General features: G+C 47.4%; 1 protein-coding gene across 1 annotated transcript in view; it reads right to left on the reverse strand.

Annotated features, from left to right (window-relative positions):
• The window catches only part of LOC129492613 (ATP-binding cassette sub-family C member 11-like), a 49360-nt gene that overhangs the window by 18474 nt on the left and 17885 nt on the right, over positions 1–13001 (reverse strand). The window contains 7 exon segments of the mRNA XM_055297860.1: positions 1960–2157; positions 3310–3413; positions 5659–5871; positions 6970–7001; positions 7257–7357; positions 10088–10160; positions 12255–12379. Of these exon segments, the coding sequence (XP_055153835.1) occupies positions 1960–2157; positions 3310–3413; positions 5659–5871; positions 6970–7001; positions 7257–7357; positions 10088–10160; positions 12255–12379 (846 nt within the window).

Genomic DNA, 13001 nt, shown 5'->3' on the forward strand with positions numbered 1-13001 from the left:
AGACAAGATTTTGCCATGTTGCCCAGGCTGGTCTTGAACTCCTGAGCTCAAGCAATCCACTCACCTCAGGCCTCCCAAAACGCTGGGATTCCAGGCGTGAGCTACCGCGCCCAGCTGACAATTCAGTATTCTAACCAAACACATATTCCAACTTTAATATATGTGAGACTTCAGTTTCCTCATATGTAAAATGAGGATAATATCCACTTCAAACAGAACTCAGGGCAATCATAAGCAACTCTGTATATGACCATGCTCAGCCAGTGGAGGCCAGCGTCGCTGTGGCCCTCCATCAGGGGACACTGAGCTCTTGAACCAGACTTCCAGCAGGAGAGCTCCACTGCACCTTTGTCACTCCCTTCTCACCAAGCGGCCCAGTTCACCCAGCTGCAATTACATTTTAGAAAGGGCAAAGCTATGAAGAGAGTAAAAAAGATCAGTGGTTGCCGGGAGTTTGAGGGTAGGGAGGGATGAATAGTTGGGACACAGGGTTTTGTTTACAGCAGGGGAACTATTCTGTACCATGGATGCATGTCATTATACATTTTTCAAAACCCATAGAATGCACAGCACAAAGAATGCAGCATAAGGTGAACCATGGACATTTGTTAATAATAATAATTAATAATGTATCAATATTGACTCATCAATTGTAACAAATGTCCCATGTTAATGCAAGATGTTAAGAATAAGAGAAATGGGCCAGGTGCAGTGACTCACAACTGTAATCCCAGCACTTTAGGAGGCTGAGATGGGCAGATGGCTTGAGCCCAGGAGTTCAAGACCAGCCTGTGCAACATGGCAAGTCCTGCCTCTACAAAAATACAAAAGTTAGCCAGGCATGGTGGTGTGCGCCTGTGGTCCCAGCTACTTGGAGGTTAAGGTAGGGAGGACTGCTTCAGCCCAGGAGGTTGAGGCTGCAGTAAGCTGTGATCACACCACTGCACTCCAGCCTGGGTGATAGGCAGGTATATGAGAACTCTCTGTACTTTCATCTCAATTTTTCTGTAAACCAAAAGTGCTCAAAAAATAAAGTTGGCTTGGTTCTAAGTCTTCGCTATTGTGAATAGCGCTGCAATAAACATACGCGTGCATACGTGTGCATGTATCTTTATAGCAGCATGATTTATAATCCTGAAGCTGGAAACCATCATTCTCAGCAAATTATTGCAAGGACAAAAAAACAAACACCACATGTTCTCACTCATAGGTGGGAATTGAACAATGAGAACACAAGGACACAGGAAGGGGAACATCACACACCGGGGCCTATTGTGGGGTGGGGGGAGGGGGGAGGGATAGCATTTGGAGATATACCTAATGTTAAATGACAAGTTACTGGGTGCAGCACACCAACATGGCACATGTATACATATGTAACTAACCTGCATGTGCACATGTACCCTAAAACTTAAAGTATAATAAAAAATAATAATAAAATAAAGTTGGCTGGGCATGGTGGCTCACACCTGTGATTCTGGCTACTTAAGATGCCAGTGTGGGAGGATTGCATTAGCCCAGGATTTTGAGACCAGCCTGGGCAACAGAGCAAGACCCCATCTTTACAGATAAATAAATAATTAAAGTCTACTAATTTAAAAAAAAAATAGGCCGGGTGTGCTGGCTCATGCCTGTAATCCCAGCACTTTGTGGGGCCGAGGTGGATGGATCACTGGAACCCAGGAGTTTGAGACCACCTTGGGCAACGTGGTGAAACCCAGTCTCTACAAAAAATACAAAAATTAGTCAGATCTAGTAGCATGTGCCTGTACTCCCAGCTACTTGGGAGGCTGAGGCAGGAGGATCACTTCAGCCTGGAAGGCGGCAGTTGCCGTGAGTGGAGATTGTGCCACTGCACTCCAGCCTGGGCTACAGAGCTCTAAAAAATAAAAAAATAAAAATGAAGCTGGGCAAGTTCAGAGATCAGCCTTCGGCCCCGCCCAGCACCCAGGCCCATACCTTGTTGAAGAGCTTGTTGTGCAGGGCCGTGGATGCCTTCCTCGTGACCTTGGTGAAAATCCCTGAGGAGCAGACCCCCACACAGATGAGGAGCAGGGCGTTGAGCCCGTACACCAGCTGGTAGAAGGAGAGTTGAGGATTGTCTGCCATGTTGCCCAGGTCTGCTGTGGTTCCATTGCTCTCTCGGCTGCTACTGGTCTTCAAGAAAGAACAGGGGGTCAGACTGCAGGTGTCCGGGGGAAATTCAGTGGCAGGGAAAGCCTTCTCCCTGGGGACACATGAGACCGGGGCTGGTAGAAGGTGAAGCTGTTTGCCCAAACCTCCCTGCTCAGCGCTTGGCTACTCTCTTTTGCCCTTCATTCCCACTGCCCTGCCCTGCATCAGGCCCTCAGAGTCTGCCCCGTGGACACTGCAGCAGCTGGGCCCTTGTGCACGCTCTGCCGCGATGCAGCGAGAAGCTTGGGAATGTGATTTCCCAGAACTTCTGCCAGCATGGTTTCGGGTTAGATTCTGCCAAGGAGAGGCACCCACAGGGAAACAGAAAGGTGGAAGAGGAGAAGCCAGCATGCTCAGTGGCAACTGTGGGCAGGAGCGTGGGGTGTGGGGTTTTTCCAGAGGCTGGAAGTCATCCTGGGAATCACCCACTTCAGTTCAGCTGAGATCCCTGATGGCCAATTCCCCTCCAATGGTTGACTGAGCCTCTAATTCCCTATATTAAATCCTTGGAAGCTCTAAATACTTAGAGTGGCTTCTGCGCTCCTGACCCAAACCTCCTGGTACACAATCCAGAAATTAACCATGTGGAGCACTGTGGGAAAAGCATGGCTTCGATTCAAAGCACCAAGTTCAAGTCCCGGCCCTGTCCTGTCCTAGGGCAGGTTCTTCATCCTCTCTAGGCACAGGGTCCCCTTGGGAAAATGGAGACAGTGGAACCTTCCTCTGAATGTGGGTGGGGAGATTAGTGAAATAACTTGACACAGTGTGGCCCGTGGTGGCTCCCAGCTCACAAGACCAGAAGTATATTTTAAATAAACCACAGTATGGAGGCCAGCCTGGAGCTAAAGGAGACAGTTACTGCGGTGGAATGCAAAGATTCTTGGGGCACTGTCTGCGGATATAAATCTCTTGGTTTTCCAGTAAGACTGCACAGGCGACCACCCATTCTACAAAGGCCTGTGCCGGGGGAACCCCAGAGTCCTGGCTCCCCACAGTTCTCTCTGGAACACCAGCTCTGGGCTTGTCATGTGGGTCCCAAGCCATGCTCTGGCTCTTCTGGTCTCAAGGAGCAAGAAGTCACCCCACCTCACTCAAGCCCGTAGAAACACAGCCCAGCTACCTCACAGCACTCACCCCTGAGCCCTGCTCCAACCAGTAGCTCAGCCACCAGAAGCTGAAGATCGTGAAGAAGACGATCAGCACCATGAAGAAGAAAACTATGCAAGAGACCATGTAACCTGGGAGGGAGACAGTGGTGATGTGCAAGTGCCACAAACAGGTGCGAGGCAACGGCTGACTCAGCTGCTCGGCCATCTCTGTCTTTGAGTGCTTGGAAACCCTTGAGCCCCACCCACTGTGGACGCCTTGGAGGAATGGGAAGAGCTGGGTTCCAATGCCAGAGAGCCCTGGGTTCAAATCCTGGCTCCACCACTTCCAAACCGTGTGACCTTGGATAAGGTACCAAATGTCAGCAACATGCCACTTCTTTACCTATGAAACAGTGATAACCTTACCAGCTTCAGAGCCATGCCGAAGATGATATGAGATAACGTGCGTCAAGCACTCAGCCCAGTGCCTGGCACAGGGCAGTGTTCTAGAGAAGTTAGTTCATCTTATGCAGGTCCTGCAGGTTCAGTTTTATAAATAATAATAACAGTTACCTTTTATGTGGTATGTACTATTATGTGCTATTTGCCAGGAATAGTACTAAATGTATGCATTATTTCTGAATTAGAAATTCCTATCCCCATTTTCAATAGTGCTATTGTGTGAATGTATGTGTCTCTCCAAAATTCATATGTTGAAACCAAATTCCCAAGGTGATGGTATTAGAAAGTGAGGCCTCTAGGAGGTGACGACCATGAGGATGGAGCCCTCATGAGTGGCATTAATGCCCTTAAAAAAGAGGCTTCAGAGAGCTGCCTTCCTGGTTTTTTGTCCCTTTCACCATGTGAGGATACAATATTTATCCCCTCCAGGGATGGAGGATGCAGCGTTCAAGGCACCATCTTGGAAGTAGATACTGGGCCCTCACCAGACAACAAACTTGCCAGCACCTTGATCTTGGACTTCCAAGCCTCCAGAACAGTGAGAAATAAATTTCTGTTCTTTATAACCTACCCAGTCTAATATATGTTGTTACAGCAGCACAAATAGGCTAATAAAATGAGGAAACTGAATCTGAGAGGGGAACTCCCTTGCCCAAACTCACAGTGTTGGTGAGTGGCAGGGCTGGGATTTGAAGCAGTTAAGGGCAGGAAAAGGGAGGGTACACTCCTTGGCGCACTGCCTCCTGCTCTAGCACTCCTCTCATCTATTCATGCTCACATGTCCCGTGCCCACAGTCTTTTCCCAAATTCTATCCTTCCTTCAAGGGCTATCTCTTCTTTGATGAGATTGGAGATTCCCTGGCCGCAGAGATCTCTCTTACCATCTGATGGAAGCAATGTCTTAATTCTCCAGCTAGATTCCAGGGTTGGTTCTTAGATGACTTTATACCCCCTCGCCTCTACAGCTTGGCACAGTGCCTGGAACATAGTAGGCACTTTGTAAATACAGATCAATGTATGCTGCTAGATCCATTCATGCATTTCACAAGCATTTGCTGTTTCCTGCTCTGTTTGGGCAGGCCCTGGGTTACTCCTTGCAGGATACCCATGGTGGACGGGGTGGGGACGGCGTTCTGTGTACACACCCTACCTCTTCCTCCCCCAGGCATGCAGACAGGAGACATCTTACACAAGAGTCAGCTTCCAAAGTAAACGATGAGTAAAAAGTTTCATGGAGTAAAAATTACTCTCAAAAATCTCTTAAATTACTTGATAAGTACAGCACCATATACTGAGTTTTGTGTTTACAACATTGTACAGTAAATATACATGATGATATATCATTTAATAAGGCAGTAGCTTTGAACTTCTAATTGCCCTCTGCCTGCCTTAAGAAATAAAAATTAAGAAATTTTAAATCACACCAAAATAAAAGTCCCGCTGTGACCTTTTGCGATGTGGCCGCTATTTTCTCTCCGATTCTATTTCATGTCTTTCAGTGCTGCTCATGATAAACTCAGCTGCTTTTAAAACCCGCTAAGGGAGCAGAGCCCAGAGTTTGAAAAACACTGAAATAATGAGGCAGGAGCACTTTGGGTGGCTGAGATGGGAGGATTGCTTGAGGCCAGGACCCAAGACCAGCCTGGTCAACACAGCAAGACCCCATGTCTATTCTATGTTTTTTAAATTTTTTTAATTAAAAAATAGAAAAACACTGAAATAATGAGTATACATGAAAATATAACTTCCAACCTTGGCTTTGGTGGTAGAGTTGCTATAACTGAGTAGAGTTTGGTTTTGCAAGTCAGGCCAATAAATACCATGGCTCCTCTGGACCTCTCTACTTCACATGACCTCACATGTTCCAATCTGACCCAGTTTCAGGGATAGGGCTGCTCCAAGAGAGAGCCCTGGGCTGGCGTGGGGACCGTACCTCCAGCTGCCTGGATGTAATGGTGGTAGACCCTCCACCTCAAGGAGCCTTCTTCCATCTCCTCCTCCTGTGTGAGCTGATGCTCCGGCACTGGGTCAGGGTAGAAGAAGAGAAAAATGGTATGCCTGCCAATCACATGATCTGCTTCCTTCTGTCTCTGGCTTCGATCCTGTGCCAGCTTTTCACTTTCCAGCTTCAGTGCCCCACCTATGTCTAAGGTTTTTCATGGAAGACTCTACTGAAAGAAACCTTTGTCCTGGGCTCCAGAGCCTGGAAAGGGATCCATCCTTAGCCATTTAATAAACTCTGGAGGGACTGGGGGGTCTCACGTGTGTGATGGGCTGAGAGAAACGCAGGAAAGAACGAAGAAAACCACCTGCGACCAGAAAACCTTGGTTTCAGAACTGTCACTATGACACTGCGCAACATCAGGCAAATCACTTAACCCTTCTGTTTCCTTGTCCAAGAAAATGGAAAGTCGAGAGGTTTGCTAAGATGCCCTGCAGCCATACACTTCTGAGACAATGCTTCACAAAACAGCCCTGACACCAGCTCAGGTGGACTCTTGGCCTTGAGCTTGGCCTGAAGACCAGTACCTGGAGATGCCCATAGATGCTTCTGATGATAATCATAACAACAACCATCACGACAGTGACTGTCTGCTGCTGCTGCCTGCTATTCTCCCTTCTAATAACGACACCCCAATATTTCCTGGGGAAGGGTGCTCTTTTTCTGGAATTTTAATCCTGAGGGAAATTACACCAGGATGGAAATTTTTGGAGTAGGTTTTCTTCAAAAAGACTCAGTTGGCGGCCGGGTGAGGTGGCTCATGCCTATAATCCCAGCACTTTGGGAGGCCGAGGTGGGTGGATCACTTGAGGTCAGGAGTTCAAGACCAGCCTAGGCAACATGGTGAAACCCGGTCTCTACTAAAAATACAAAAATTAGCTGGTGTGGTGGTGTGTGCCTGTAGTCCTAGCTACTTGGGAGGCTGAGGTACGAGAATCGCTTGAACTTGGGAGGCAGAGGTTGAAGTGAGCCAAGATCGAGGCACTGTATTCCCACCTGGGCAACAGAGCAAGACTCTGTCTAAAAAAAAAGACTCAGTTGGAGACAGGAGCCTACAATGTGACAGGCACTGTTTAGGGGGCTTCCCTATATATGACCTCATCTAATCTCCACTACAACCCTGTGGAGTTAAGTACCATCATCTCCACTTTTGCCGAGAATTCAGAGAGGTTAAGTTAGATGGCTAAGGTCACACAGCTTTGTAAGCAGCAGAGCTGGGATTCAAATCCAGAACTGTCTTACTTGAAAAATGGAAGTTGCTCTCTTCTTCTACCCTGCCCCAGACAAGAGCAAAGCCATGAGCTTTCAGACATCAGGGGCTAAACCCAATTCATTTCTGATCCCTAATACCTTTGCTCTCAATATTTACTCTCTTGCAGTGTGTAAGGAATGAATGTCTAGATGCCTGGCCAAGTCTTAAATCTGTGCCACTGAGAGCCAAAGCTACCCCCTATCTTTCCTCTGCTGTACAACCTTAGCTGTGCCCCCCACAACACTCACTTCCTGGATCCTTCAGGCCTCCTGCCCATCAGTCGTCCAGTAGGTAGATCTGACGGTCAGAATAGACGGCGCGGGCCAGGCTGATCCTCTGTTTCTGCCCCCCAGAGAGGTTGAGGCCCCGCTCCCCAATCTGCAGACAGGCAGTAAAAGGCACCATATCCAGACAGCGAGCACAGCCAGGTGCGCTCAAATGGGTAGGCAGATGTAGCAGACAGAACCCCTTCAGTACAGACCAAGATATGCACACACTTCAGGATATCTGATAATTTGGCATTCTGGACTTAAAAATACATATATATCTCACTCATACGTGGGAGCTTAAAAGCTGATCTCGTGGAGGTAGATGGTAGAATGATGGACACCAGAGGCTGGAAAGGATTTTTGGGGGTAGGGAAGGGAGGTGAGAATGAAGAGAGGTTGGCTGATGGATACAAACATCAATAGATCGAAGGAATAAGTTCTAATGTTTGATAGCAGAATAGGGTGACTATAGCTAACAACAATGTATTGTATATTTCAGCAGAGCTAGTAGACAGGAGTTGAAAAGTTCTCAGCACAATAGAAATGATAAATACTCAAGGTGCTGGGTACCCTAAATGCCCTGACCTGATCATTACATATTCTACAGATATAACAAAATAGCACAGGTACCCAAAAAACATGTACAAATATTATGCATCAATAAAAATATTTTTCAAAACGTGGTTAGTAGGGGATGAATAAATTGCTTCTCAATTAATTAAAAATCTTATAACTCTCCATGTATCCCCTGAATCTAAATTTAAAGATATACGACTTTTAAAAAATTGTAACTCTTACTTAGATACAATTTTTCTAAACCTATCAACTTCTAGGAGGCAAACATTAAACTATTAAAAATTCAGATAATAAAATAAGTCACTCATTCCCAAGTAAGAGCACTGTCTCACATATTATTCTGGTTTTATTTATTTGGTTTTTTGAGACAGGGTCTCCTCTGCTGCCCAGGCTGGAGTGCAGTGGCGCCAGCAATCATGGCTTACTGCGACCTCCACCTCTCAGTCTCAAGCGATCCTCCCATCTCAGCCTCCTGAGTAGCTGGGACTACAGGCGGTGCCACGACACTTAGCTAATGTTTCTAAACCTTTTTTTTTTTTTTTTTTTGTAGAGATGAGGTCTCACTATATTGCCTAGGCTGGTGTCAAACTCCTGGGCTCAAGCAATTTCTCCCACCTTGGCCTCCCAAGGTGCTGGGGTTACACTGGACCTGGCCTTATTCAGGTTTTTAATCTCCATTGACAGCACCTGTCAACTTGTGGGACCGTTGGCCTGGGTTAGAGGTGTCGTCAAAGACTATTTGCACTGTGTGCACCCACTCAACAGACCAGAGCTGCAAGGACCATCTCACACGGCACCTGCTGTGATAGGAGTGGAGGGTGGAAACCCAAGTTACTGAGCATGTTTTGCAGATTAGCACTCCAGGCAGCTGCCAGCTGGCCCATCCCTCCTTCGGGCTCTGAGGAAGTGGGAGCTGGAGTGTAAGTCCTAGTTCCTGTTCTATCCGGACTGCTTGAAGTCTCTGTAGAGAAGAATCAGAGTTGAAATGGTGGCAGAGAAATCTCCTGTCCCTGCCGTGCTTCCAGGTCACCAGTGTGTGACCTTGAACAACCTGCTTGATCTGGCCAAAGCCCAGTTTCCCCATTCATTCATTTACTTATTCATCAAACACTATTCAATGCCTGCTGTGCTCTTACAATAATAGTTAACACTTACTCGAGGCCTGGCACTAGTCAAAACACTTTGTATTAACTCATTTAAACCTCAAAGCAATCCGATCAGGTCAGTACTCTTATTTATGCCATTTTACAGATGAGACCTTGTTCTTCCTATTGAAGAAACAACCTTGAATAAGGTCATTGAGCTCTCTGCCATCAAGGATTTATAGTCCCAGCTTTAAAAGAAGAAGAATAGGCTGAGCGCAGTAGCTCATGCCTGTAATCCCAGCACTTTGGGAGGCCAAGCTGGGTGGATCACATGAGGCCAGGAGTTTGAGACTAGCTTGGCTAACATAATGAAACCCTGTCTCCACTAAAAATGCAAAAATTAGCTGGGCCTGGAGGTGCATGCCTGTAATCCCAGCTACTCAGGAGGCTGAGGTATGAGAATCTCTTGAATCTGGGAGGTGGAGGTTGCAGTGAGTCGAGATCGCACCACTGTACTCCAGCCTGGGTGACAGACAAAGAACAAGACTCCCCTTCAAAAAAAAAAAAAAAGAAGAAGAAGAAGAAGAAGAATAATTAAGAGACTACCCTCCTGAGGTTATTGAGATTATCGTGACTCTCACCTAAGACACTACATTCAAGTCACTAGAATAGCACCTTGCACGTAGTAAGTGTTCAACAGACTGAGCTATTACTAGACCATTAAAAAAGAAGGCAATGCCACTTTTATCTCAGGTGAGGGTCATATGTGTATTAAGGTGGCCGTAGATGTAAAAGATTGTGAATTATCAGGGAAATGTTACAGTCAGAAATTGCCCCTGCGGGTCACGGCTGATGTTGCACTGGCTGGAGTGGGGCAAGGGCAATAGGGGGTTTCTCGTCTTCACGGGGTCTCCGCTCTTGCTTCGGAAGAAGGAGCTTGAGGTCAGCTCTCCACCTCTGTGGGGTAAGGCACCCACTTTCCTTTCCAGGTGCCTCTATAAGATGAGCCCCAACCTCCCTCAGTGAGGGAAGCTTTGCTCCTCCTGCAGCAGCTGCAGGAAAAACTCCAGCTGCTTTGGGAGGAAGAGCTGGGATCCCTCCCTTCCCTGCCTGGGGAGGCAGCATGAACATAAAAGCACCAACATTACACAGAGAAGGCAGGCTCGCCTCCCTCTCACCTCTGTCATGTCTCCAAAGGGCAGAAGTTCCGGGTCCCAATTCAGGGAGCAGCAGTGGAGCACCTGGAGATATCTGTGAAGGACAGGGAGCCGTAAGGCACAGGGGACCAGCCCTCCCGCCCATCACCATTCCCAGTGTCGAAAGGAATGGTCTTGATTTTCATGCTAAGAAATTTAAACTTGATGGTGTTTAATGGTATAACACTGAAGGCTTTTTTCATTTCCTTCCCTCTTTCATTTCTTTTAAATTAATACACACTCTTAGTAAATATTTGACCAGAACAAAAAGATGCAATGAAAAGCAGTTCTCCTTCCCATCTTTGACCTTCATTTGCTTTTCTCAAAAGCAGCCACTATTGGCCGGGCATTGTGGCTCATGCCTGTAATCCCAGCACTTTGGGAGGCCGAGGAGGGCAGATCACCTGAGGTCAGGAGTTCGAGACCAGCTTGGCCAACATGACAAAACCCTGTCTCTACTAAAAATAGAAAAATTAACTGGGCGTGGTGGTGCATGCCTGTAGTCCCAGCTACTAGAGAGACTGAGGCAGGATAATCCCTTGAACCAGGGAGGCAGAAAGGTTGCAGTAAGCCAAGATCACACCATTGTACTCCAGCCTGGGAGACAAAGTGAGACTCCGTCTCAAAAAAAGCGGCCACTATTACAGTGTCTTTCGTATTTATTCAGAAATAATCTATTCATATATGGATGTGTACGGCATGGTACTGCATGTATAGGTTACTATTGTTTTAATGGCACTGTAGTATTCCATTATACGGTTGCACCATAAATTATCTAACCAGTGCCCTAGTGATGGACACTGGAATTGTTTCTACTCTTTTGCTCATGTGAGCAAGGCAGTATGAACATCCTTGTATATGGGTCTTTGCCTCCATGGGTGAAAATATCTACATATCAAATACCTAAGAGTGGATTTGCTGAGTCAAAGGGTTGGTGCATTTTTATTTTAACAGATATTTCAAAACTTCTGTATGAGTTCTATCGGTCTCCTAGAAGACCATAAAGAAGAGCAATGACAAGATTCTCATCTTGGGACTCAGGATGATTCTCAGCTAGGACTTAGGATGATTGCCCTGGAGACAATCTTACGCGGGGTGGAACAGAGCAGGAGATTAGAGACAGGGACCCAAGGGCAGGGGCAGTGGGAACTGTTCAAACAAGAGATCACAGGCTGAAAGAACTAGAAGCAGAGATGGAGAAGACAGAAATACAAGAGATATGTAGGAGACAGGCTTATTCACGATCGGTGACCAATTAGATGTGGAAGAAATCAGAAGAGGAGACATCTGGCTTCCTGGGGTGCAAGGTTTGGGTGATGCCATTAAACCGAGTTGCACAATTTGGGAAAAGAAGCCAGGGGTATGGGGCTGGGCAGGCAGGGTGCTCATGAGTTGGTATTGGACATGATTGTGAGGTGTCCACAGGACAACTAGACAGAGGCAGCCAGTTCCTACACCTCCATATCTATGTTGTTCCCGGGGGCAGATTGCAAAACCAAGCAAACAGTCGCAGATCAGAGTCCACCATAGTTGGAAGCGTAGCTGTAGCATTCAGAGCAGTTTTCCTGGACCCTTCACTGAACAGGCTTCACTCATGACATCCAATCTCATGTCTTGGGCAGGTTAACCTGAGAATTCTAGGGCAGGGAGAGGCCATAGAGGGAAAGGAGGGATATGGACAAGACTTAGGAGATCCATGGGGCCATAGCTTCAAACTGGTTTCCTCTATGTCACAGAACCTCATTGCTCCCATTTGTTTTCCTTTTCACTTAGGGTCCAAGATTTAACGAACACAAATGAAGTTCTAATGTAGCAATGTTGGAGGGGGAGAGTGTATTGACTATCTTGAGCCAATATAGCGTAATAGTTAAGCATGAAGTTTCTGAAAGCAACTGGGTTCAAATCCTGGCTCTATCACATCCCACCACCTGGGTGACTTCAGGCAAATTATTTAACCTCTTGGGGCCTCAGCTGATTCATCTGGAAGATTGATATGATGGTATTTCTTTCACAGTGAGGGGTGAATATGATAATGCGTGTAAGTGGAGCACACAAGTGTTAGCAGTTTTCAGGTTACCGTTTGAAGCTGGAGGTGCCCCCAGACAAGCCACATGCCCTGTGCTCTCCCCTTCCCCTCCCAGGAGCTTACCGGGCCTTGTCATATGGGCCTCACATGAGGATGTTCTCCCTGATGTTCCTGCTGACGATCCAGGCCTGTTGGGGGACATAGGCCAGGCTTCCCTGCACCCCCACCGAGCCCTCGAGCAAGTGCATCTGCGGCAGAATGAGTCCAGCCTCAGAACCAAGTGGGCCAAGGAACAGAGCCTGCCTGGCTCAGCAGGCACAGTGCCCAGGGCCCCACTGCCCTCCAGGACCTTGGGGGCTCTCCTAGGTAAAAGTGACTTTTAATGTGGCCCTGCCAGGCCCACCAGCGAGTTCCAGGGACCGGCCATGAGAACATGTGGAAGCAGCTGGAGATAAGCCCAGCCAGGTCCTGCTTGGACTGAATCCAAGGTCTGCACTAAAGACACCCATACGTTTTTTCCTCTTTTTTTTTTTTTTTTTTTTGAGACGGAGTCTCGCTCTGTCACCCAGGCTGGAGTGCAGTGGCGCGATCTTGGCTCACTGCAAGCTCTGCCTCCCGGGTTCACACCATTCTCCCGCCTCAGCCTCCTGAGTAGCTGGGACTACCAGCGCCCGCCACCACGCCCGGCTAATTTTTTGTATTTTTAGTAGAGACGGGGTTTCACTGTGTTAGCCAGGATGGTCTTGATCTCCTGACCTCGTGATCTGCCCGCCTCGGCCTCCCAAAGTGCTGGGATTACAAGCGTGAACGTTTTTTCCTCTTATTTGTCCCAGCCCCATTCCCTGGCAGCCAGTGCCTCCATGGTCTTTA

The sequence above is a fragment of the Symphalangus syndactylus genome, chromosome 11 (assembly GCF_028878055.3).
Source record: "Symphalangus syndactylus isolate Jambi chromosome 11, NHGRI_mSymSyn1-v2.1_pri, whole genome shotgun sequence".
In the NCBI taxonomy this organism is placed as follows: domain Eukaryota; kingdom Metazoa; phylum Chordata; class Mammalia; order Primates; family Hylobatidae; genus Symphalangus; species Symphalangus syndactylus.